Source organism: Tympanuchus pallidicinctus, unplaced genomic scaffold, assembly GCF_026119805.1.
Source record: "Tympanuchus pallidicinctus isolate F22 unplaced genomic scaffold, pur_lepc_1.0 scaffold1, whole genome shotgun sequence".
In the NCBI taxonomy this organism is placed as follows: Eukaryota; Metazoa; Chordata; class Aves; order Galliformes; family Phasianidae; genus Tympanuchus; species Tympanuchus pallidicinctus.
The window spans coordinates 69,433,791-69,459,769 of NW_026294618.1; the positions used below are offsets into that span (position 1 = coordinate 69,433,791).

Genomic DNA, 25,979 nt, shown 5'->3' on the forward strand with positions numbered 1-25,979 from the left:
AAATAGACTAAGTAATTAAAACCTATTGATCTCCTAATATTTGTGAGATTTCAGAATATAGTGTGAAAATCATTAAAGGGCTTAGTGCAACTGGTAAGGATGAAAGATAAAACCAATTTAGCCGCAGGCAAATGCAACGCAAGATCTGTCTGTAATTACAGTACTAGGAAAAACAGATTCAGAGAAAAGAACTAAGGTTGCAGAGAACCGTGCTCATGCTGCAAGTTCATCGTAGTGCTGGCAACAGCTTTCAGGAGATCGCGGCAGTTGGGTAATGAACGTTTTCAAGATGCCGGTTTTGCACTGCACTCTTGTTCTGACTTATAAACTCAGGAGCTGTAGTTGTCAGAAACCACTCTTAATGTTAAGGAAGAGGCCGGCGGGGTGCGGGAACTCGGATGGCAAGTGACAATTCCTGGCTTCCTTCCTCTCCTCCACGAGGAGCTGCCCGGGGTAACAAGTACAGCTGTGAGGGGAAGAGCGCAGCTCCGAGCGCAGGGAAGGAGCGCCCGCAGGTCGCCCCTCGGCCGGCCGGGAGGAGCCCGGCCGGGAGCGGCCACGAGGGGCAGCGAGGAGGGCGCCGGGCGCCGGGAGGGGCTGCCGCGGGCGCTGGGCGTGCGGGAGGCGGGGAGGGGGCGGCGGCCGCGCTTATAGAGAGCGAGGAGAGGCGGCGTCTGCAGCAGCGGAGCGGGGAAGGGACGGCAGGAGGAGGAGGCGGATCCCGCTCCGCCGTACAGCGCGGCCGGTTCGGTGCGCGCGGGGCCGGCGCCGGCGGGGCGGCCATGGCCTCGATGGCGGCGGCGATCGCCGCCTCCCGCACGGCGGTGATGAACGGCAACCGGCCGCTGGATGAGCGGGAGCGCAAGCGGTTCAGCTACTTCTCCTCGCTCAGCCCCATGGCGCGCAAGATAATGGCGGAGAAGGAGCGGATCCGCGAGCGCTACGGGCCCGAGTGGGAGCGGCTGCCGCCCCGCCAGCAGGACGAGATCATCGACAAGTGCCTGGTGGAACCGCACGTCCAGGCCCGCTACGCCGCGCACCGCGGCACCGCCCGCCCGCCCGCGGCGCCCGCCTCCTACCCCAGCCTGCGCCTCAACACGGGCCAGAAGGTGGTGCGCTTCGGCGACGAGGTACCGAGCGGAGCCGCACCCCGCGCGCGGCGTCCGACCGCGCTGAGTGGGCGCGGCACGTCGGTTCCCTGAGGGGGTCCGCCATGGCCGGGGCCTGCGGGAGGGGAGGGCGAGCGGCGGGGGCGAGCGGGCGGTGGGTCCTGCTGGTCGGCAAACGGGGCTCGGTAGCGTGTCTCGGTTGCGCGGAGGAACCCTGTGGTTCCTGACGACCGGGGGTTGCCCCGGTGATGGATGGAGAGCGTCTGCGGGAGGGCGGGATGTTGCACTGCTTTCGGTGAAACCGTAGAAACAGGAAAGGCAGCGTACTGAGGCGTGCCCGGGAGAAGCAGGAGGGATCCCGGTGTGGGTTTCCTAAAGCAGAGGCTCAGTGAGAGGCCGCTGTCAGCTCTCCCCAGAAGTTCTCCAGAGCTGAAGGCGGCGGCACGGAATGTTTACCCCGAGTTAAACCTCTTCCTTTCTGCTCCTAATTTCAGGCTCTGCTAAAAATAAAACATTGAAGACATTCCAGCTGTTGGTATTTTTGACGCCTTAAAGTAAATAAATAAATAAGCGCTGTCTTTCCCATGTTACCTGCCAAGAATAACAAGGGTGTGGAAGGAGTAGATAACAAAAAATATATAGATGTTAGAGCTTCTGAGGGTTCCTTGTCTAGTGGAGAAGGGCGGCAGTCGTTCCAGGAGAACATAAGTGCGAGGGTGCCTGCGTGGAATCATCCCATTGCCAGAGCTCCTGTGAGTGAGGAGATCTGACAGTGCTCCTGACTCCCTCTTTCCATGTGTGAGATTCCCTTTGTTTCATTTTGCTTAGTGTGCTTGTTTTGTGTGATGGTTTTTTGTTGTTTTTTTTTTTTTAAGCATGATTTCAGAGCCAATATCTTTCATTCTCTTAATTTAATTTCTTAAAGCGACCCGTTGTTAATTAACTTACGTGACTACCAGCAGAACATCAATCTGCTTCTGTGCTTCTAGCCATCAATCTAGTTTAAATTGAGCAATGCTTCTTGCAGCTGGCTCGGCAGAATCCCTGCAGTGGGATTTGTACCTGCTTGGCTTTGTGGCAGAAGGCTGTGCTTTGCTTCCTGTGGCAGAAAGGTTCTATGTAGTCAGTGATACCAGGAGTTCTGTGTGTTTTCTGGTAATAGGCAGTCACTACTGGTAAAAAGGAGTGTAAAGACACAGACAGAAATCTTATTGTATGAGCAGTCCTTGAAACCTAAACTGAAGTTATTTTTGAAAGGATTTAGGAGAATGACTGTGGAAACAGTGTGTTCAGCGTTCCTGGTCTCAGACAGCTCTGCTGGGCTTTCTGCTTTGAATTATGTGGATCCAGAAGGGAAGAAGGCATGTCGTAGGTGGTTGTGCTGCACCATATGGAAACAATATTTTCTGTTCATCCGAATTACAGCTAGAGCATCCATCTGAAACTTTTGCACACCGTTGTCTTTTTTCCTTCTCCCCCAAAATGCAGCTGTAATATAAACAATGTTGTTCTTAGCTGTTGTGCAGCCACTAACCAACAAAAGCATGGTCCATCAAAATACAAACTTTAATTTTGGAAGCATATGCCTCAGCTGACTTTCTCCTTGACTTTCAAGCTGAAGTAATGTAAAATGCTTTTTGAAGAAAAGAGGTTCCACTTGTTTTGGCACTCTGCATTTCCATTTTAATTCTTCTAACTGCACTGTTGAGCCTTGGAGCTTTTCCTGGCACCTCATCTGATAGCTTCCTCTCCCTCTGCTCCCTCTCTGGCATTCAGCCTGATTCTTGGACATCTGCCCTGGCTCACTAATCTCTCCCTCCTTGTCCTGCCATTACAGAGCCACTGCAGCCACTCTTGCCATTTCGGTTCAACTTTCCAGGCTTGCAAATGCTTTACCTACAGCGCTTTGCTACCGTGCTACCTTCAGAACCGGCAGCTTCTTGAGCTGTACCGCTGCTGCCTGTGTAAGATGTAGCTGCTCCACTTAGCGCAGTTACCTGGCATTATTAGATTGGTCCTGGCATGGATGCTGAGAACAGCCTACATAAGCTCACATACCCCCAAATCTCTAATTGATATTGCAGCCCTTACAGCGTGAGCGTGCTGTCCTGACAGTGTTCTTGTTGATACCAGTTACTTAAGCATCACATTTGCAGCTAGAGAAGCATAGCACAGCTTCCATGTTAGCTGACACTGAAATATGTAGCCATCTACCTGTGCTTACTTAAGCACAGAAAGTTCGTGTCTTTCTCTTCATGTTCTGTGGAGGACCGGGGAGAAGGCAGAATAAGGGTGAATGCTGAACATACTGGTTCACCCATCCAGAGCCCTCCCCACTTCCTTTCACTTCAGTGTGTGTGGCTGTTTTGATAAGCTGGTACAGAGCTTATATTTAGTAGTCTTTCATCTCTGGACAGGTGGTTCTCTCTTTCTCCTCCCACTTTTTTCCCATGTATCTTCTAATGCCAAACTGATTTGCTGAACTTTTCGTGCAGGACTGGGAAGTTCTCAAAGCATAAGCACTTCTCAAAACATTTTTCAGAATGTTACCTGTGTGGGAAGACTGTGACAGAAAATAGATGTGCAGTAATAGGACCACAGCATGCTACAGCCACGATCTGGTCATATCATAGTGCCAGAGTGTTGCAGCACCACGTGTGACTCCTGGCAAATGTCTCGAGTCACCTGAGTGCCATTAGCCAAGGGCTTTTGGACTCTGCAACCTTCAAGAAGAGTTTTGTGTTTCTTAACAATGCTCCAGGTAGGAGTACAGACAGGGAGAAGAACTCACAGAGCAGTCCTGCAGAGAAAGACTTGGTCCTAGTGGACAAAAAGCCAAACATAAGTCAGCAGTGTGCTCTTGCAGCCTGAAAGGTCAACAGTATCCTGGGCTGCATTACAAGAAAGGGGGCCAGCAGGAATACTCTGCTCTGCCCTTGTGTGCCCCCAGCTGGAATACTGTGTCCAGGTTTGGGGCACCCAGCATAGGAAAGATGTAGAACTTTTGGAGAAGTCCAGAGGCCCTGAAAATGCTCAGAGAGCTGGAGCACCTCTCCTGTGAAAAAAGGCTGAGAGAATTGGGGGTTTTTTTGAGATATCGAGTATTTGACAGGCAATCACAATAATGAGAATTTTCATTGAATGAAGTACAATGTGATTTAGAAAATGTTAAACAGTTTATGTGGAGGAAAGACACGTAAGGGAATTTTTTACCTTCATCCATCATCTTCTGATAGGGAAGCTACCTGAGGGTGGACACAGTGTTTATTTTGCTTTGCATTAAGAACTTTGTTGCCAAGCCAAAGAATCGACTCTTTTGTCTCCTACTTAAAAATGCTTTGAAGCAGCAAATATTTAATATATCAATAGCTCTAATGTCAGGCCTGTTATAGATTTGTGCTTTTAAAAAATAAGAAAAGCAGTGTGGTTTGGAGCGCAGCTAAACCACAATAACCAGCAAGTCCTGTTCTGACAGTGCTTCTGAAATGCATCTGCCAGCACAGAAACCCATTTGTTGGTAGTTTTGCGATGGCACAGTGGCTGTCAGCTGCTCTGAGCAATGCTTCTGTCAGATAGGCTGGCACCTTTCTCCCAGTGGCTTCCTTTTTGAAATTCTGATGCTGTTTGGCAACAAGCCGCCTACGTGTAGCAGGCATAGTTTGTGATTCTTTTTAATAGAATCTAAGGATTTTATGATTCTATGATTAATATATTCTCTAGCTGGTTCTTGAAGTGAAGTGTATGACTGGATTTTTGTGTCGCTCTCTCCAACACCTTTTTTTTTTTTTTTTTTTTAAACATATGTAATATGTTTTATGAGACTCACTTTCTTACAAATAGGTTGTTGAACAAAAGTTTATTTGACTTCTTTCTGGAAGAAAGCTTTGTTGTGTGGTGAAAACAAAAGCTTATCAGATATGGATCTCTTCTAATCTGTGTTGATAATAAATAGCCTCAAAGCTGTTTTCTATTTTAAGTTTCACTCATCATTTACTTTTGTGAATCTTTAAACTTTTTATGGTTTTCCTTCTGTTTTCTTCAAACGTGCAAGAACTTGTATATTTTAGGGAAAACAAAGTTCTTTTCTCAGGCTTTGTTGGTGACAAACATGAGTCAAGCACATCAGGCAGAAAGCAGTTGAACTGTGTTATTCTCCTGCTGCTCCCTTGGTCCTCTCCATGTCCTCTGAGAACCAAGTGAAAGCCACAGAATTCCCTTCTATGACAATGGACAGAACTTGGTAACTGTCTGTTTTATCCTACCTTCAAGTACTCTTCAGCTAACTGCAGACGTCAATTCCTTGAAACTCTCTGTCTTTGAATCATATGTTAGATTGCTAGATCCAGTGGAAGACCTCTTGAATGTGGTTCTTCAGATTTACTGGCTCTGAAGTGTGTGGGGATGAGCAGCCTGAGGAGAAAAAGAAAAAAGATGAAAAATCTCCTCCTTTTCTTTCAGGGAACTCCTTCAGGAAAGAAGAGGACAAACTCTGTAGCAGGATCTGTTGTGATAGAACAAGATAGAACAAGAGGAAATGGCTTCAAGCTTAAAGATGGTAGAATTAGTTGAATATAAGGAAAAAGTATTTTACAGTGAGGGTGATGAGGCATGGGAATAGGTTGCCCAGAGATTTGGTGGATCTCTTATCCCTGGAGACTTTCCAAGGCTGGATCAGGCCCTGGGCAACACGATCTAGTTGTGCATGTCCCTGTTCATTGCAGGGGTGTTGGAATAGATGGCCTTTAAAGGTCCTTTTCAACTCCAAAGATTCTATGATTCAAGCAAATGTGTACTATTTCCATCTTCTGCAATTACCCAATGAAGTCTTAGATCGTTTCTCCAATAAGAACTTTTTAACAACCAATATCAAAATGCTGTTAACTTGTTTTGGGAGCTTTTTGTCTATCTAAGCTGGAGATTGACATTGTATGCCAGCAAGTTCAATGGCAGTTGAAAACAACAAATTCTATGAAATGGAAACCTGATGCGCTCCATTCTGTAGGGAATGATCTGCCTTGGTGTATGGCAACCTCAGACCTTCACTCCGTCTTCCCTGTGCTATTTTCCAGTCATTCCTCAGGCAGCCTTTTATCAGCAGGCCTTACTAGCAGCAGCAGTATCTTTGCTGGGCTGAGGGGTGTGTTTCCTCCTGACGTTGTCTGTACTAGTCCCAGATACAGGAGAGTTACGAACTTTCTTGGATCCAGAACGAATGTGATTATGGCTTGCTGCCAACTTCAAAAGAGGTTCATAGCTGTTTTGCATGTTCTGTTAATGTATGATAGTCCTTTACAAGGAATAGCTTAACTTTCTGTGCCCTGTGTGCTACCAGTGCAAGTTTTTCTTTTGCTATTTTCCACTGGAGATGTCAGATAGTTAATAGTTTATTTAAATCACCTGTACAGATGGCTGACCTGTAACCTGTTTTATGGTTGGGATCTTGTATTAAGTTTTTTATGCCCGGTTCTCCAGCAAGTAATCCTTGTGAGCTATGTGGGACTGTCTCAGCTGCCGTAGCAAATGAGTTAGCCGGAGCCTTCTGACAAGAAGTCACTTAAATCAGCAAGAGCTTCCCTTAAACTCCTAAGGTAAAATCCACTGAAAACTCTGCTTACATGCCTGGAGCTTTAAGGCTCTCTGACACCACGTGGGAGTTTGCTGGACTTCGCTTCTGTCTTTTAGTGCTATGGCTGACATCCAGTACTAGTTTGTGCAGACCCTGTGCAGACAGAACTCTAGTCCTGCCTACACTGTGTGACTTATTGCAGTGCCTGGGCTCACAGAGGGCGCTTTCCAACCTCTGTTGCCTCCTGGACTGTGATACCTGTCGTGCTTCCTTCAGAAATGGGGTTCCAACTCTGTCATTTTCAAGTGAAAAGGTGCAGTCTGAAAATGCTTTTGAAATAATCTGACAGCTCACCAGCTTCAAGGCATCCCATCTAATGCCTCGTATGGCATTCCAGTGTGGTCAGCAGCACCTCACAGTTCAAATACTGATAGAAGTCAAAACAGATAGTAATAACAGACTTTTACTCTGTTTCCCTTAAATGTTAATAAATAGAAGTATCCATTTCCCAGAACAAGAGGTTCTAGTATTACATTTGTGTTCTTAGCAATAACTTCCTGTGCTAAGCTACCTTTGGCCAGAATATGTGCTCCAGTAGAGCCCAGGCTTTTCCTTTCAGGTAAAGGAAACCTTTAGGTTGTTTAATTTTCAAAAGTATTTTCATCCATCCAAAATTATTTTCATCCATCCTCACCTTGGATACTTAGGTCTTAGCCAGTAAAGAATTAGTCAGGTGAATCTTGCTTTTATATCCCCATAGAGAATGTGGGATAACTTTCATATATCTCAAACACTTTACTTTTAGAAACCGTACATTTCACAGGTGAGAACCAGTTGGAGACTGACATGTTTTCATGTTAAGGAGTTGGACAGACATTTCTAATTGTAATTTTCATAGCCTTTGGCCAATAGAATTTCGCTAGAGTGAAATTAGAGATGGCAGAGCAAGAGAATGCTGTCAGATGTCTTTGAGAAATGCATTTCCATAAAGACAAAGATCAAAAATATGAAAAAAAGGGCAGTCATGTAAGATGGGGGATTCCTATGCAGTAGTTAGCTTAAATCATATTTCAGTTCTGTTATTACTTTAGAAGCAGAAGTATAATGCAAGCACTTCAGGTATTGTCCTGTCATCTCTTTCTCAATGCATAGTTTATCCGGGCCTTTACCCATCCATCCATGCATCCATCCACCAGTCATTCCTACTCCTGTTCTTCCTCTGACTTACTGTGGTGGCAAAGCAACATTATGCTTGGTATAGAGGGTGCAACTCATTACCTTTACCAGCATGAGTTGGTAAAATGTAAAAATAAGAGCATCCAAGGTAAAATTAAGAACTAGAAGTGTAGTGATTTTATTGCAGGTTGTGAAGAGACATCAACAACAGAACTGATTTATTTATTTGTCATCCCTTCTTTCTCAGTGCGGATTGTATTCTGGAGGCCAAGCTGTGCATGAAGAGATTACCTAAATTTCTCATTGGGATTGTTATTATTTTTTTTTCCATTATTGATACTGGCCTTCCACTAGTCATGAAGGTGAAATGTAGTAATAGTTGAAAACTATTTAAAACTATATAAAACTAGTTGAAAACTGAGCAAGTTCACTCAGAACACGACCGTGCACAGCAGTTGACATATTGTGAACCATTCTTTCTGCATGACATATGAGCAGAGCCTCTGATAGTTGTGAAACCTCACAACGCTGTTGCAGCGCCTACTACACACCGCATTCCCAGAATGGTACTGCTTGGATTCAGATTGGGATTTTAGTCTTGCATAAACAGCACCAAATACTTATTTCAGGCTGATCATCCTCAAAGTGCATAGTGCTGAGTCTTGTGGGGGCTGGATCCTGCTGTGGCTTGTGCTGATGGATATGCAGCCTTTTTGCTGCCTGGTTGCACACATGCTCTTCAGCCTGTGGGGCGGAAGAAATGGAACTTTATTTCCCTGGGGCCCCAGCTCCTCTGGTTATATTCTTGTGTGTTGCTACCAGCTACCAAGCAATGTGTGCAGCAGAAAACTGGAGATTTTAAAGCAATTTGCAGAGCAATTTCAAAAAGTTTAGGCCAGGTTAAATCTTTATATACCTTATAGATTAAGTAGGAATACTATTTGGTAATCCTTCCCTCAAAGAACTTGCTTTCAGTCAGTCTTAATATGTAATCAGTTATATGTGGAAGTAGAGCTCTTGCTTTTTAGCTACTTTTTTGATAGTGGTTATACTTCCAGCAGTGCAACATAATGTTATCTGAATGATACTCTAAGCAGGTAAAGTTGCCCTTCTGATTTTTGATCATTCTTGAATTTTATTTCAGGATATAACTTGGCAAGATGAGCACTCAGCTCCATTCTCCTGGGAAACAAAGGTAAATATGAGTCACTTTTACTTAAAATGTTGGTTTGTCATTTGATGCTGCTGTTCCTTCTGCTTTTCTATTATATTTTGACACTTGATAGGCAGTGTTGCCTTTGTTCTATGAGAGCTGTGTACAGTGACCATACTGCAAATGAAACAGAGGTGGTATACTTTGGTTTACATCAACAGAAACACCAAGTGTGCTGTGTGAACCAACACTCGTACTTCAAGTGCGGCCGTATGACGAGCATGCTCATTTAATCATATTTCAGACTTTTTGTTTTCTGGATTTATCTGCCAGAGAAAGCTGCTTTTCACCCACTTTTTTTTTTTTTTTTGCCCTTGAACTGTGTAGATATCATGCATGAGCTTATGGATATAATCTCAGCCTAATGCAGAGTAATTATCTGGAAATGCCAGTGGATACTAAATTAATCCAGTTGACCTAACCCTATAGTTGTTGTCAGCCTTCCTTGCTCAAGGTCACTGCCTCTAACTAGCAGCCCATCTGTGCTCAGCAGATGTAGATTAACCTATAACTTGATGTGGCTCCTGGATCCCTGCAGCATACAGTGCTGCAGTTTAGCAGAAAGCGTTGTGGATCTTCTCTTACCTTAAAACTCTGTTACAAGCTATGGTGTTCAGGAGGATTTTTGGCAGCAGGAACCAGCTAGCTCAGTCATGCCCTCCTGTCTTTCAAGGCCCTTGGAAAAAGAAGCCACTGACTTTTAGGATAATACTAGAAAGGCTTGTAGTATGAGTGCACTTGGATGGAGCTGATACTCGTTTGACCGTAAGGTGAAATAAATTGCATATTGGGGACAGTTATGTTGTCTCTCCCATTATTTTTTGATACAAACCCGAAAACTCAGTCTTAGGACCGTGTCAGCTGTCATCATATTTTGAAGCTCTGTCTCGGTAAAATTTTATAACTTCTGAATATTTTAACTTCCTGGAGATGGTGCTGCCTATAATACGCTGACCAGTGATCCGTGATGATCTGCAGTCAGATGGGTTTCCTCTTTAATGGGCAGTTGTCTTTTAAGTGCTTGCATGGCTAATGAAGTATTTTTTTTTAACCCAAGTTATGGCTTTTCCTTTGCTGCTTAAGGCACTTTGTGCTGTCCCTCTGGTGTCTCAGAATAAAGGTCTTCAGTGGTCCAGGTTCATGCTTTTCTGCAACGTGTGGAGAATTGCAGGATGATATGGAAACACTCCTGTGACTGCTGAAGAAAAGTGAAACAGGGGAAGTTGCATTAGGAATTTGTCTCAGCTAATCAAACTGTGCTTCTGATTCCCCCTCCTTCCTAGCTGTGCTTCAGCTGCAGGATGAAAAGCTGAATGACATTTTTCCTCGAGCAAAACTCTAGGGAATCCATTTTGTCCCACTTCATGGCATGCGGGTTGGTTGCTTTGTGTGGGTTCTTCCTTTTGTTTTCTTCCCAGTGCCTCATCATTTTGTGTCAGCCTTCCAGCCCAGCCCTTCAGCTGCTGAGTCGTCTAGTTCTAAAGGCCAATGTCTTGCTTCATGCTTACTCTTTGATCTCTTCCCTAACCAGTACTTCAACAAGAAAATGCTGGAATGCAATTTCTCCATGAGTAACTGGCTGAATAGAAAATCCCCTTGCCCAATCAGTCCAGCCTGGGGAAACAGTGAAGAAACCTGAATGGGCCATTTAATAAGGTTGCAATGTTGTAAAGCATGTTTGGTGTCTTGTGTGCCACATCTGTTCCCACTCTTATTTTAGGCTGTCAGGCTCTTTCCGTTTCATTAGCTCTCCCTCACGGGGGGGCTATTCTTTCTGTACCTTTTTTTTTTCCTTACCTCCTGTTCATGAAGAGTTTTTTGTTTCCTTTTGTGTTGTTTTGGTGTTGTTTTTGTTTTTTTACATATCAGTGCTGTTACAACAGAGTACCTTCATTCTTCTGTAGCTTTGTATGAATACATACAAATTTTTGTTCTCCAGCTTCTCTTCTGTCAATGTTTTGGCATACCTGTAGAAGAAAAATGTGACAACCCACCTCTGCAGAGAAGGAGGAAGTAGAGATTTAAATCAGTAAAGCCAATAGGCTTTTTCTTCTATTTTAACACTGTAAGGAAAAATACGAAATAGCAAAATCAGTAGTTGTTTGTAGGACACCGTTTTTGGACAACTGAGGAGGTGGAGGGAACAGCAGAGAAATGGCAGGGTTGTGTTCTCTGCAAGTTGGAAGTGTTGCAGTGGTGACAATATTGCTTCCAGCTGATTAGGCATGGACACATTTTTCTTACAGTAGCTAATGGAATGAATCCCCTGACTTCATGGCTGTTACACTTACCATTAAAATACTGTAATAAATTGCTTTCATTTTGAACAGAATGTAGTAGAAGGATTTGATAACTTCCCTTCTGTCAGAAGTAAATTTTCTGTGTTCTCATTTTAAACACAAGTATGAGATAAGGGTTAAGTTGCTCATAACATGTCAAATATTCCCATGAATGTTTCCGCCATTGAAGCTGCAAACAAAGCAGGAACACGATGTAAATGTTTGAGCCAGCAGTTAGGCATCATTTGAATGATCTAATGTTTTTAATGGAAAACCATAGCACTTCTCAGAAGGATAATTACTGGAGAAGGAACACGTTCTCATGGCACTGCAAATAAAGTGACATTTTAGAATGAGAGGCTGACTTGGATGGAGTGATTTGGTTCATGGGTGGAGCCCTTATGAATAACACAGGAAATGTGGGTTACTCTTTTTTAAGTGGGGCCAAAGCCAGGTTTGTGAATTTAGGGCATTCTATTTATGGCTAAAGGTTTAAGTGTGATGAAAGCTGACATTTTGGCTGAGTTTAGCCTTTGAGGTTTCTTGGTCTGTTTGATGTAAAAATTGAGTGAAGCAGCACGGATTTCAAGATATAAATGGAAAACAGGAATCATGCCTGGTTTTGGAAATAAAATTTTGTTTTGTTTCTAATGAATGTAATAGTGAGCAGAATATATAATTTGCCTGCCACCTTGGTTAACTCATTGAATGCACAGAGCAGCACGGGGACAAATTGGAACCTATTTCTAAATCATGCTGCTAACTAAAATAACTTTAATTCCAGATATTTAAAACAAACACTTGCACATCAAAAAAATCTGTTGGTCTTGCTACAGCTAGAATAGCTGTGAAGGCAGCTTTAGAGAGTCCTTTCTGTAGGGGTTCACTTATTCCTCCTTCAGCTCTCCTCTGTGCTACTTTTTACACTACTTTTAAAAAAAAACAAAACAAACATAATATGCAAACTGTTGCCTGTATTGAAGGCCTAAAACTAAAAGACAATCTTCAATATCCTGATTTGTGCAACTCCTATGTGTTGGGTTTTTTTTTTCTTTAAAAGAAAAAAAAAAAGTATCAGGAAAGGATTTTTTTTCCCCTCCTTCCATTATAGCCTGATATTAGAACCATTTTTTCATCTTACAATTATTGATTTGGCATAAGTGGCAATACTTCATTGGAAGGAAGGAAGAGGGATGCCTGAGATTTTGGCTTTTTTCTTCCCCTTTTCAGTCTAGATTACAGAGATTTAAAAATCAGTGCCATAAGACTACTGCTGAATATTAGTTCTTGAGCAAAAGAAATAAACTGTGATAACAGGAGCTGTGTTCAAGATTTGTTTTAATCTGATGGCCTGGTCTTGTTGGCTAAGGATTCAGTTACCTGCATCAATCTTTGGACAGCTGCTTTTGAGCGTAAAACCAGGCACGTGCCAAACACTGATACAGTGAGTTTGCTCAGACTCAGCAGTAGAGGAGACAAACTTGTGGCCAGAGCCAGACTACCGTTCATATCACCAAATAGTAGATAATGAAATTTCCTCTGAAGCTACGCGCTGTGCCTCTTTCATGTTATCTTTTGGTATGCGCTAAAATCACACAGACTGTTTTTGTATGCTCTATTTTTACCATTGTGATTGGTCTCTGCTGACCTAAGGATTTCTTTCTGAAAGGGTCCTGAAAAGATCCTGAAAACGCCCACAGGAAACAAAGGAAAAAATGGCAACAAGTTTGTGCCCATGTTTATTCTGATTCTGTCCGTTCAGCAAACCGAAGTCATTTTCTAAATCCTTCTCAACTTGGCTTTCTTATCTCTGCATATATATCAAGCTTTGCTTTAAACAAGTTGCTTTTGACAGTGTTTCTGCAGTCTTTGTCTCAACAATTTAGATTTTTCAGGCTGCCAAGCAAAACAATTTGTTTTGGCTGTGTTTGCGTGTCTGTTGAGTAAAATACTACACATTCCTGATGAGTGAATAAGATGCTTAAAAAAAATAGTTCCTGAGTTTTTGTGGTCATTTGTTTTTAAGATAGATTTACGACTTCAAACCCGATTCCATTAATCATTAGGCCCTTAAAGTGTGTGGTGCCTGTCTTAATGAATACATTGTTTCCCGTGAGCACCTACAGATAGGAGTACGATTTGGTAGGTTATCTCTGCCTGTAAGGTCTAAATAAATTGAATGGATCAAAGCGATAAATATCCTAATATGGCCTTTTTAAAAAAAGAGGGAGACATAGCTTCCTAAAAACTTCAGTTTTGCCTATTTTTTCTCTTTTATCTGTTGGGCAGAAAAGTGGTCCAAGATGTAGGCATCCTTTGCTCTAACCCTCGCAAAGGAATTTGATAACATAGAAATTGCATTTTAGCTTTCTACATTGAGGGCTTCTCACGTGGCCCTTCTCTGTCTCCGTATGAATTTATCTGCTGCTCTGGTTTGTGATTTTTTGTTTCTTTTAGTGTTATATTCCACTTTTGTGACTTTTGATAGAAGATCAAAATATGTGAAGATATCACATATTAATCACTTTCTTTCCTCAGCAACATTTCTCAGAGCTTCAGACACCTTAAATAACCTTTAAAGTCAAATAGAAGCAAGAAGTGCAAGTGCTTCAAGAAAAATAGGCTTGCAACTTGTCCACAGAAATTCCTGGGAAGCAGAATTGTACTTCTGACCATTTGGGGCTGTTCTTAGAGAATGCCCAAGCTCCGTGCTTTCAGAATGTATTGGTGTGGTCTCTTCTTGTTGTAAAGACAAAGAGGAACTCTTGAAGAAGTGTTTTCAATCAGATTTTTCCATATGAAGCATCACGTTATGATCTGCTTCATCTCCAGAGTATATCTTGATGCACATATGCAAACCTAAACATTGGGTGGGTTTTCCTTGTAAAGTTGAAAGGTGTGGTCACCCTCAGCAGTGCACTGACTGGAGTTTTAGAGACTGACCAAGAAAGGTGAGCTTAGCTCTTATGTATTTCAAAGCTAGATAAACTAGATTAAGCTTAAATTCGACAGGGCATCTACAGAGTGAGCTGATTTAATCAATATTCAGAAACTTTCTTCACCACTTAAAAGGTGAAAATGTCCAAGAATTGAGAGCAAACTTTAAAGAGTTGCATCCAAACTGAGGAGCTGGTGTTTTTCCTTCTCAAATCAAGATTCTAGTTTTTGTTAGATTTTAATCTCAACGCTTCAGCTACTCAAATTGTAGTCTTGTTTTGGTACATTATTCCCCAGGATCATTTGGGCATCAGGACTGCTTCATTCACAGCCCTATGAAAATACAAAAATGTGTGCAACTCCTTTCCCTGCCCCGTGTTCTCCATTGTAAAAGGACAAAGACTGTGTCCTCTCTGGGTTGGAAAGGTTAAAAGTGTCTGAAGTTCTGTAGGTCACGCTCTTCCCAGCACCAGCAGGAGCCTGCTCCTTCCAAACCAAAGCTCTAGGTTGACATTTGGGCCTTTCTGAAAGAAAATGAAATGTGACCACAGGAAGTGGCTTTTGGTCCACAACATAAGAATTTTTAAGGAAACCTGACATTATTTTGTGTGTCTTGGTGCTACGGAAACGTGAAGTCATTTTCTTTCTTCTTTCTAATTTTCTCCAGCTTCTCTTCTGTCAATGTTTTGGCCAGATTTTGTTTCCAGCATCTATCTAGAGGAAACAGGGCTGGGATGGCCTCTCTCTGCTCTGGGCACTGACCCTCTTTCTCACTTGAACTGAGGTAGGAAAGGATCATTTTACTGAAAGTGCTCCTGCAATGGCCTTTTACCAGTGTCATCTCTAGTGTAAGCTCTGGAGCAGGCTGAGAAGAAAGGAGACTGCAGAAGGATAGGAAATGGCCCTGGTTCAAGTACCTTCTCATGCAGGAATTAAGTTTTCCAAGGTGCAATAAAAACAAAGCAAGATTATCTTTTTCCCTTTGGATATTAGGGAAATGTGTGTTCACTTTATATTGTGGCTTGAGGATTTTTTAAGGTGGGATTTTGTCATTTTTGAAGTCTTAAAGCATCTTAACTTCAGGATGGTAAATCTCTATTCAATAGTATTGTCAAGTGAGCTTAGGGGAACAAATCCTATAAATTAATACAGAGAACAGCAGTCACTGAATAATCCTCAACACCGTTGTGTTTACACAAAATTCATCAAGTGGAAAATTGGGTTTAAAATAAAAATAAAGCAGTGTGTTTAATATCCTTCATTATCTGGTGACACAGCATATTCTTAATGGAAACACGCAATCTAATGCTTCCCTGCCTATAATTTCAGAAAGATACCTAATATTATATAATTCCTTAGAAAGTACAGATGTTGATTCATGAATCAATTATGTGTAGCCAGCTGTTGGCCAGTCCAAAACAAATTGGTCACGTAAGCCAAAACAAATCTGGATTTTAAATAATCAGAGGCTGTGTTAACATTTGCATTTTGATGAGAAATACTGAATGTGAAATATGAGGTGTGCAAATCCTAAATCTGGAGTCCCTTTGAACTGAACGTGTACAATAGCACAGAACTTGACATCAAAGACTGCTATTAAAAACAGCATGCAATTTGGACTTTTTTTAACATTAATTCTACAGATGCTGTTGCAGTTTGGTTCAGGAAGGTCCCAAAATGAGGTAGAATTGGAAAAACTTAGCAAATTAGTAGTGGACTTCAGATGTATCAACAACTTATGGCAAAATCTACTGTTTGAAATGTCCTGTACGCTTTTTGCAAACTAGTCAAGTCTGTAACAAGAGTGTAGCAGTAGCTGAAAATGCACTGGTTTTTGTTTGTTTTTTTTTCCCATGACGTTCCATATACAGTAACACCTGAATGTTCCTTAGAAGGAACTAAGGCTTAACTTTTACTGGCCTAAAGACTATAAAGCTGGCAGCCAAGAGTGCTGAAGTGGTGGTAAGCAAAATGAACGTTTCGTTGCACTGTTCACCCTTGGGTGGCTTTTGCAGGATCTGTTTCATGCCTTAGCTACGGTCTTCATTGACTCAGTGTGATTTCTCACAAATGAGTGCAGCTATCCTAATTGCAAGTAAAACCAAAACACAGCTCTGGGGTGAGTGTTGAACAGGCCCTGCTGGAGTTGTTTCTTACGCCAGAGTGGCATTAGAATTGCAAAACTACTGATTTACACATACTCATTACATCTAGTACTCTGTCTTGGAAGTAGATGGAATTAAAACATATTGCCAACTGTATCGAAGACTATACTGGAAGACTGCCTTTTCAGCATGTTGTGCTTTCATTTGCTTAATCTTCTTGTGTAAAACACGTATAGCTTTCAGAAAGCATACACATCTATTCTAATGTTTTAGTGCTGTTCTGAGGGATGTGGTCCAGTGGGAAATATTGGTGATAGGTGGACGGTTGGACTGAATGATCTCAGAGGTCTTTTCCAACCTTGGTGACTCTATGATTGTATAAGCTATCTTGGATGGGACTTGGATGGTAACTCAAATCATATTTTCAACCACATTCATATAATCAATCTGTTTTTCCTCTGACTCCTTTTCAGCAGGTCTGGGACTTTTTCATGTGCCTGCATTGCAGACTTTTGTTAATAATTATTTTAGACATTTATGGAAAAAATGAATGGCTTTTCTGTGATATCTGCTGCATGAGAATTGCCTAGATATTGGTAAAAATATTATCTATATGCATCAAGCTGAGAATTTCATTACCGTGTCTTTGTGAAGGGCTCTGAAATACTTTTTTTTTCTTTCCTTTATTCCTGAACAGAGTCAGATGGAGTTCAGCATTGCATCTCTGTCCATACAAGAACAGAGTGGTGCCCAGTCACAAAATGAACAGAGGCAACCACTTAAAGCAGCACCTGGCGTCCAAGTCCCTAAATCTTCTCAGGCTAAGACCCCTGGCTCTGATGGGTTAATAGCACCCAGAAAGGATGAGGAGTCCTCTTTCTGGAAGATAAATGCAGAACGCTCCAAGTTTGAAGGAGACAAGTCTGAGTTCCAGTCCTTGACCCCCAGCCAGATCAAGTCCATGGAGAAAGGAGAGAAACCCCTTCCCTCGTTTTACAGACAAGAGTCTGCTCCAAAGGAGGTGGCAAAAGCTGACAAGTCCAGCGTAACTAAACCTGAGAAGTCTGTTACCCCCAGTCTACCTTCTGTATCTCTTGAATGGGAGAAACCTCGACCCACTCAACTCCCTTCTAGTTCTCTAGATGATTTCTTTCTTCATGACCCACCACAGGACCTGGCATCTTCTAGGACAAACAAGGAAGATACTGATGGTACTATACTTACAGATCCACAAAAGGCTGGACAGGTAAAGACTTCTGTATCCATTTTCCTTGAATGTAAAAACCATGTAACATATTAAAATATGACAAAGTCATTCTGAAAGATTAGAAATGAAGTATTAAAACGTAGATAAGCTTGTTGTCTTTTTATCCTGCAAATTTAGGGAAGTCTATTTAACTGATGTGTCAACTGCTGCTGTTTGTTTCAATATAGTATTTTCTAATGTAGTAAAGTTCATAGGATAAGGGCATCATTTAAATATAACAACTAAAACACTGACGTGGCATCCATTGGCTGACTTGAGAGCAAGCTACCTGCATTTAGGGTAGGGAGCTTACCATATAAAATTAAAGAACTTTTTTTTTCTTGAAACAGCTGAATGCTTCTTATAAAAAGCTTAACTTGAACAGTAGGAAAATTAAAATCTAGGATTCTTTCTTGGTACACACACATAACAGTGAATGGTGAGCTTATTTCTCAGCTGTTCTAAGCCCAGCAGCCGTGTCGCAGTGTTTTGTCCCAGGCAGCTGGACAGCTTTAAATGTATTTTCTCTTAAAGTCCAAAATGGAAATGGAATGAGTTCCCAGAATAGCCTTCTGAATGTGGCTTTTTTTTTTTCTTAAAGAAAAACAAATAACAACAAAAAAGAACCTTAGGCAGCTCAATAGCCCGATGGATCTATTTAAAAAGCAGATGCTGATCTGTGAGAAAAGAAAAGGAAAGGAAAGGAACAACAGGATATGACATGGTGAGGGAAAGAGAAGAAAGAAACACAAAGCCTAAAAGCTGTGAAGAACTGTTCTTGAAACAAAGCCATGCAGTTCTGTTTGAAATGCAGCACTGCACTCAAGCCTAATGTATTACTGTACACCTTAAGCATGTCACAAAGCTTTCTCTTACCACTGGTTTTCACACTGGTGATTGTTTAAATTCCAAACAAGATGATGTAAGGTCAGAAAGATGCAGGCTGAGGTAAATGCTTGAAAGTGAAGAGAGTGGCAGTATTTCAGAGAACTTTACTTAAGCCACATTTATTTTAGGTTGTAGTGTGTTTTTTTTCCCGAAGTGAAAACATTATTTTTGAGCTGTTCTACTACAAATTGTGACTGCAGTGGTTCTTTCATTTTAGATAAAAACTGTGTCATGATTTCCTACATCATAATGGTTTGTTCAGTATTAATTCCTTGGAATGTTTTCTGGCTCACTGGAGTGGTTTGAAAAGCCTGGTTTTCCTATCCATGCAGAAGCAAACCTGCCATATCAGAAAGTGAGAAGACAGGGTTGCATGAAAGAATTTTCTTCGCTCCCTCTTTCTGGATTCTTTCCCCAGAACAGGGAAGAGATTGCAGAAAGAGAAATGAAGAGAAAAAATGAAGAGAAAATGAAGAAAAGTCACACTGTAGGAATAGAGACTTTAGAGACACACGTATCTCCTGAACAGTCTTCCTGAACACTGAAATCACTGCATATGTCACAGCTGACAGTGCAGTACTGCAGGAGCAGCATGTTCTTGATAGCCAAGTAAAATGGCTTGTCAACAGAGTCTAAAGCACATACTTTTCTAAAAACAACTGGCTGTCACTGCAACAGGCAATCCATTTGGATGAGTAATGCCTGTGTTGTTGGCTGTTGGTTTTTTTCATTCTCTGCAGTGCTCACCCTACTCTGAAAGTTGATCTTTATGATCATGGGCACAAAATTACCTTTTGCCTGCAGATCGGTAGGATTATTTGCTTCCTTGGAGTTGCATTTTTGTTCTTGTTTGTCTTCGTGTCTGGTAGTATTTAGTGTAGATTCTTAGGCATCCTAAGCAAGATGAAGGACTTGAAATACTGGCAGACAACAGTTTAAAGTTTCTTTTGTAGATAAGCAGTCAAGTACTGTAATTCTGTAATTAACAGTCACATCTTTTCTTTTTTCCTCTTGCAGACTAGTACAAGCAATGTTATCTTGAAGACTGGCTTTGATTTTCTAGACAACTGGTAAAAGGTGCATCAAAATAGTCCGAACCAATTTTGGGGAAGGAGTGAGACATCTTTCTCTTCATGTGTTAATTTACTAGTATTTGTGTCTTTTTCTAGAAGTAACTTTCAAATTCTTAAATGTTGCCTTTGTATAAACTTTTGTAATACCAGATGCATTTTTGGTTTTTAAACAGTGTTAGATGTGTGGTTTCATTTTGATTTATTTTTAAAATCTGTTAAATTTTTAGTAGCTACTGTTTTGAGAGGATGGGAGAAGTTACCAAACAGATGTTAAAGGAAAACAAATGAAGTGTCTGTGCATCTGAGAAGTGGAACCTACAGGAGCAGGTTGTTATTTTCAATTGAAACCTTGCTAGCATGGCCTGTAAGTAATAGCATAGCACATGCAGTGGTTCCAAAAAATAAACCAAATGATTCTGTACTTCAGATAACTAGCAAAAGCAGTATGAAAAATAAGCATACAGAGTGCGTTGATTTCTGTATCTCATGTAGTCTGGAAGTAACTTTTGTATTACTTATTTGAAAATACTTTTCTTTTGAAGAGGGCAGAGGTATTGCCAAAATGATGGATCCAAAGAAGCACTTCTTCTACCCTATAAATCTGCTAAAATAACCAGAAGAGTGTTAGAGAAATGTCCTGAGGAAAGAATTGATGTTTCTGATCTTTGGATTAAAGACTTGAACTGGGGAAGGGAAATAGGACAACACCTTATGAATGGGAGAAACAGTCTTCAGGGAATACAAGCCTAACGATTCACTGCCTCCTTGTTAGAGCATAACTCTTCTTAACAGTGGTGCTGGAAGCACAGCACTGGTAATTGCTGCAGTGTGAATTACCTTTGTGTCAGGAAACCACTATGTTTATGGGAGGTCCTAGCAGTATGAGGCTTCTTTGTATTTATAAGCAACTTACAGTCTCAAAGACTTACAAACTTTGGTGCTTTTTCCTCCTGGTGGGTATTTTCTCTCTTCAGCATTCAACATCTGGGTTACATTTATTCCCAAGATGCAAAGTAGCATCTCAAGGTGGCCCTCAGCAGTTCTGCGTTCGAATGATCTTTGGTGTTTTAAATGTAGAGAACAAGGTTAGCTGTCATTTGAGTCTGTTGTCTCCGAAATGCAGCATGATTTACACACTGACTCTCACTGTGTTTACCTCACCTTGAAGCCTTAATTCCCCCAACGCACAACCAGTGGGTGGTCTGCTCCAATGCCAAAGGTCTGACCTTCCCTTTACCTCAGCAGTAGTCCCGTAGCGTTTGTTTGGGGTAGAAGGCAAAGCATGGGACTCTGATGGCTCTTGTAGGTCCCTGCCAAATCTGTAAGAAGGTCGCCATCTCCTAGACCTTGACAGTGCTGGGCTTCTCATGGATTAGCATTTGGTTAAATGCCAGAGGCAGTGACATGCACAGAACTGGCTGCTGCAGGGTTTTCTTCTGCCTACTCCAAGTCTGTTACAGGAAGCGTTTGAAATGTACTGGAGGAGTCCTTGCCTCTAATTGCTGTACTGCCTGCTCCAAACAAGCATTGTGTGCTGATAGAGCATTAAAACTTACTTGCTGACCAAGGAAAATGCTGTAAGCTGCCCTCTGAAAAACACAGCCCCAAACCTCCAGCTTTTCTAGAGTTTTCTTAAAAGGTTTCTTAGCTAAAGGGCAGATTGCCACAGAGTATAAGCCATTCTATAGCCTTATGTATAGAATTCAGAGGCTTCTAAATATCCCTCCTGAGATGCACACGTTCCCTAATTCACAGATATTGTCTCTGCATTCAGCAGTTCACAAAATACTATAATTGTTTCTCTTGGCCTAGGCTTTACAGCTTGCTTTTTCTTAGCTGTCTGTTTTTAGGATTTCTTACAAGTAATCTTACAAGCATTAATATAGCTTAGAACAACTTCAGCAAAAAAACATTTAGGTGTGTAATTAGTGCTGACTTACACCTCCTTTTCAAAGCTGACAAACACTAACCCTGGGTGTTACTCCTTTCATTGACTCCAATTTTCTATGCATTTAGCTGCTGAAAAGTTTCAAATCCAATGTTAGGATGTGTATTCTAATCTTACTTAGAAATGGGCAGATCTTAAAGCAAACTCTCATACTGTTGAGGGGTGTTATTTCATATCTCTGCTAACTGCATTGAAACTTCTTAAAGCAAAACCTGGGCCGTCTGTCTCCTCCATTGGCTAACACTACCCTGATACACATTGGGACCAGCTGGTAGAACATGCTGCAGAACTTTATACTTATCCTGGTAGCTCTTTCCTGTGCTTTGACAAGAGTTGATGATGCTCCTTCTTTCTTTCATATGTTTTTATTAAACATTCTTACAAAAAAAAATGTACTTGGTCACATTTTATATTAACAATGTTTTAATAAATTCACTTTAAATAGAACATTCAAGGCTTTTGTACTAGTTTGTGCTTTGTCCCTTAACACCCTTGCTTCATCAGTGCCATTTGAGTTTTTTGTTCATATTGAATTTGCCTGAAAGGCAGCGAAGAACAGTCTGGTCTAGAATTTAGAAATGGAGTTCTTCAGATCAGAGGGAAAAAAAAAATCAATTCTCCACACTGCAGCTGGATTTCAAACTGAGAGTGAGGCTGTTTGGGGAAGTTTCCGTGCTTTGTTGCTTTGTCTGACAGGTGGGGACAGGAGAGGACTTGAGGCTTCTGTGAAGACTTCACTGTAATGGACTTGAAATGTAACGCACACATCGGTATCAGGAGCAATATTGCAGGAGGATTCTGAGAGCAAATGACCAGTGCATATGACCAGAACTAGCAGTGACAAAGTTTGACACAATTATGCTCGCTGTGGATGGCTACCTACAGGTTTTAAAAGCAAGTCACAAGAAGATGCTGGCAGAGGCCACTGCATAGTCTCGCTTTGTGCTTTCTGTCCAACACTTGAAAGCTTGCTGCACAAGATAATCAAACTTACTGCTACAAGCATGTTTCTTTTTCTGCATGCCCACATCTGCTCTTTTCTAAAAATGTATTTTGAAAAGCAGCTCAGATTTGTTTGATCCTTGAGCTGAATTTCTACCAACAATTGAAAGGACATCTGAAGAAGAATTTGGTTTGGAAAGCCTCGACAGCCAATTAAGGGGTGGTATTCCAAGTATAATTAGGATCTGGCTTACACATTGTTTTCTTCAGTCCTGTTTAAGCTTTATCTTAACTTTTAAAAGTCCATTCTAATAAAGGCAAATCCACAGCTTCTGGGAGCTGTCTGGGCAGTTAGAGTCAGCAGGTCTCATAACCGGATACAGGCAGTGTAGAAAATAAGCTTTGGCTGTCTGCCTAAGGGCAACAGAGTGGTAGATCGAGTTTGTCACTGGTGGCTTCTGCCATGGTTGCTGAGGGAATGAGAAACTGGCTGTGTGGCCACCATTGTGGTGATACCCAGCAGGCAGAGTCCTGTTCACTCTTCAGCATTCCCCGAGAGCTTGCAAGTCATGAGAGGTACGAAACCCAACTTTGTAAGCGTTATTCGCAGGCAGGCTGCTGGAATTTGCTGCCCAAGTTTGCCATGACCTACTTTTGTTCTTGTTACTGTGAGGTACAGACGTGGCAGAATCAAGCAGTAATTATTGGCTATCTGAGATAAGCCCATAATTTGGCTGTCAAACATTTATGAGTTAATAATGCAAGTGAAAGCCTTTACAGAGCACGTAATCACAGCGTGCCCGATTCTTTGCAACAGGACATTTTTCTTATTGCTGTTGAAAATCTGTTACTGTCCCTTTTCACACGTGTGATTTACACCTCAACGCACGCTGCAGCCAAGTAGTTCACAGTGAGGATCTGCATCTCTGACCTTCCACCACCTGAGGGGCCCTGACAGCGCACTCTGGAGTCACTGAGTGCATGGTGAGAGATGATCCCAAGATATGCTTGCAGCCTTGGTCCAGTTCTCCGTCTCCCAAGAGCTGCTGATCTGAGATCAGATATATTCTGTCTTAGTGGAGCAGGGAAGGAAATCTCACAATTCAACACTCTCCTTCAGCCCTTCTAGGATCCTCTTCCCAGAGGCATTGCTCCTTCCCGTCCTCCTTCCTGCTGTTCAAGGCAAAGTTTCCAGGGGAAAGAGAGGCCACAGTTCCCCCACCTCTTACCAGCAGCTGATTTTCCTGCCTGGACGAGTGCATGTGTCCAGCACAGTACAGGTACCCACTCACAGGGCAGCAGGCTGCTGGCCTGGCCAGCTGCCCATTATCCCTCTCTAAGGCAGGCTTGGCTGAAAGCCTGGCAGCTGCGTCTCTGCTCACCTTCAGCCTGGCACATTGTTTTTAAAGCTTATTGCTTTTTCTCCAGATTTTACTCCGAATTTCTTCTGGGGAAAAAGATTCCATTAGGGAACCTCTAAATCACAGCATTTATCGGCTCTGCTGCCTAATGGCTGTGAAACTTGGACCTCATTTCAGAGTACAGATACAGGGATAAATGCCCTTGGCAGGTCAGTGTTTGACTGGGATGCCAATGAATCAAAAAACATGTAGCTGCTCTGAAAATAGCAGACTGCAATTTTCTTTTAATGCTTGTCTCTAAAAAGAATGAAGGAATGAAAAAAAAAAAAAAAAAAGATGGAAGAGGGGGGAGGGGAAGTATTCTGTGTATTTTGGATGGTTCAACAATTTCAGTAACCAACCAGAGGTTTGCACAGAGGCCTGCCCTCAGCCTTAGCTTCCCTTCTTACCAAAAGTGGCAAGAGTGCCGGTGACCCTCAAGCTGGCTGTTTGTCTCCTGGGTACATGCTCTGAAATCAAATAGCCAGAGAGAAGGCAGCCTTTGAAGATTCCCCCCTTACAGCTAGGTACAAAGTGTTTTATTGGGACTGCTTTTGTTGCTGTAAAGTGCCAGCTGCTATGAAAAGCTGCAGTGACACACGGTGTCCTCGTGGAGATGAGAGAAGAAAGAAAGGTGAGAGAAGAAGGAGAAAAGGTCAAATGGGAGTAGAAAATTCACCGCACTGGGTTCTCTCCACTGTGACATTTCCCAGCCACAGGATCTGGAGCACTGGCTCCAGTTAGCTTGGTGGCAAAATTTACTGGGACTTGCAGGAAGCCTGGACTTTATTACAGCTGTTTGTTATTAAAGGGCTGACTGAATATCCTGCTCTCCTTGCCACATTTTTCAGGACTGATATCTGCCAAAAAGGAAACTAGTGCTGTGTGCCTCTAAGACTATGTTTAAGAAACTCTGCTCTGGCCCCTGCATTGTACCAAACCCTTTGGCTTCCACTCTCACTTGGCAGCAGCTCCATTCCTCCAGAGCAGAGAATGATGGCAAATACTTGTGGCCACTAATTGCAGATTATTTTCACTTCTCCATCCTGAAGAAACTGAGCTGCAGCCAGTGATCCAGGGCCCTTGGGAGCTCCAGCAGCCCGGCTGGCTGGAGGAGCAGGGTTGCAGCCAACCTGGGTGAGCTCTGCAAGGCCTCTCAGCCACCCCTGCCTGTCAGCAAAACGCTTCACCCACAGCCACCCAGTTGGCTCTACAGACTGCATCTGGCCAAGGCCACAGCAAACCTGCATATGCCCCAAAAGTTGCCAGGCCAGTCGCTTGAAGCCTACAGCTACGCGCCACTGCTAGGAGCGCTATGTTTGCTAGGTCACTGCTAGCAGACAGCATTGTCCCATTTGGGCTATCCAGTCCTGTCACAGCTCAGGGGAATTTTGGTTTTGATGGATGGAGCAGGAACCAGGAGCTGGCAAGCGTGCCCCCAGCCTCATGGACTTCATCTGGTAGTAAGGGACTGCACCTACGGAGAACTTTAGCTTGCATGAGTAAACAGCAGTTGCGAATCCTTTCTACTGTACAGATTCAGCTGAAATCCATAATAGCAACAACACCAAGTCCTTCTTAGGTCATTTCCAACTAGCCCCCAGGGCACTACTTTTTGCTAGAAATTCCATTAGTGTTTACTGTTAAATTTACTGCAAGGCATTTCTGGTTTTAATTATATACTGTAATGCTTCCTCTGGCACTATCTCAGTATGGAAAAAATGAGCATAGGATGTAGACAGATAAAAAAACCTATTAATTCCAGCACTAATAATGCCACATCATTACAGTTACAAACGGATTTGTCTCCATAACCCAGCCCAAACAGCTGGCTTTCAGTGCCTGTATAGGAATGTAGTAAATATGGCAAAAATGTCTTTATCTGGGGAAGCTAATTTTAGATACCATGTTTATCAAGGCAATGCAATTACTTGGGGAAGAAATTATCGAACTTCCAATTAAAAACATCACAGGACACATTGCTTTTCAAATATGCTCCCTTCACTGCATCCACCACATGGGAGTTCGTGCATGTTCAGCAGTGCCCATCTGTGCTGTTGTGAACTGGATGAATTGGAGTTCATCCCTGTCTCTGTA

General features: G+C 42.4%; 1 protein-coding gene across 1 annotated transcript; it reads left to right on the forward strand.

Moving 5' to 3' along the window:
• Positions 1 to 711: 711 nt before the first annotated feature.
• Positions 712 to 21,987, forward strand: CUNH1orf198 (chromosome unknown C1orf198 homolog). Its single transcript, XM_052695153.1, has 4 exons — positions 712 to 1,130; positions 8,996 to 9,046; positions 17,083 to 17,631; positions 19,537 to 21,987. Exons 1-4 carry the CDS (start codon positions 783 to 785, stop codon positions 19,591 to 19,593), a joined length of 1,005 nt encoding a protein of 334 aa, XP_052551113.1. The 5' UTR covers positions 712 to 782; the 3' UTR covers positions 19,594 to 21,987.
• The last annotated feature ends 3,992 nt before the right edge of the window (positions 21,988 to 25,979 follow it).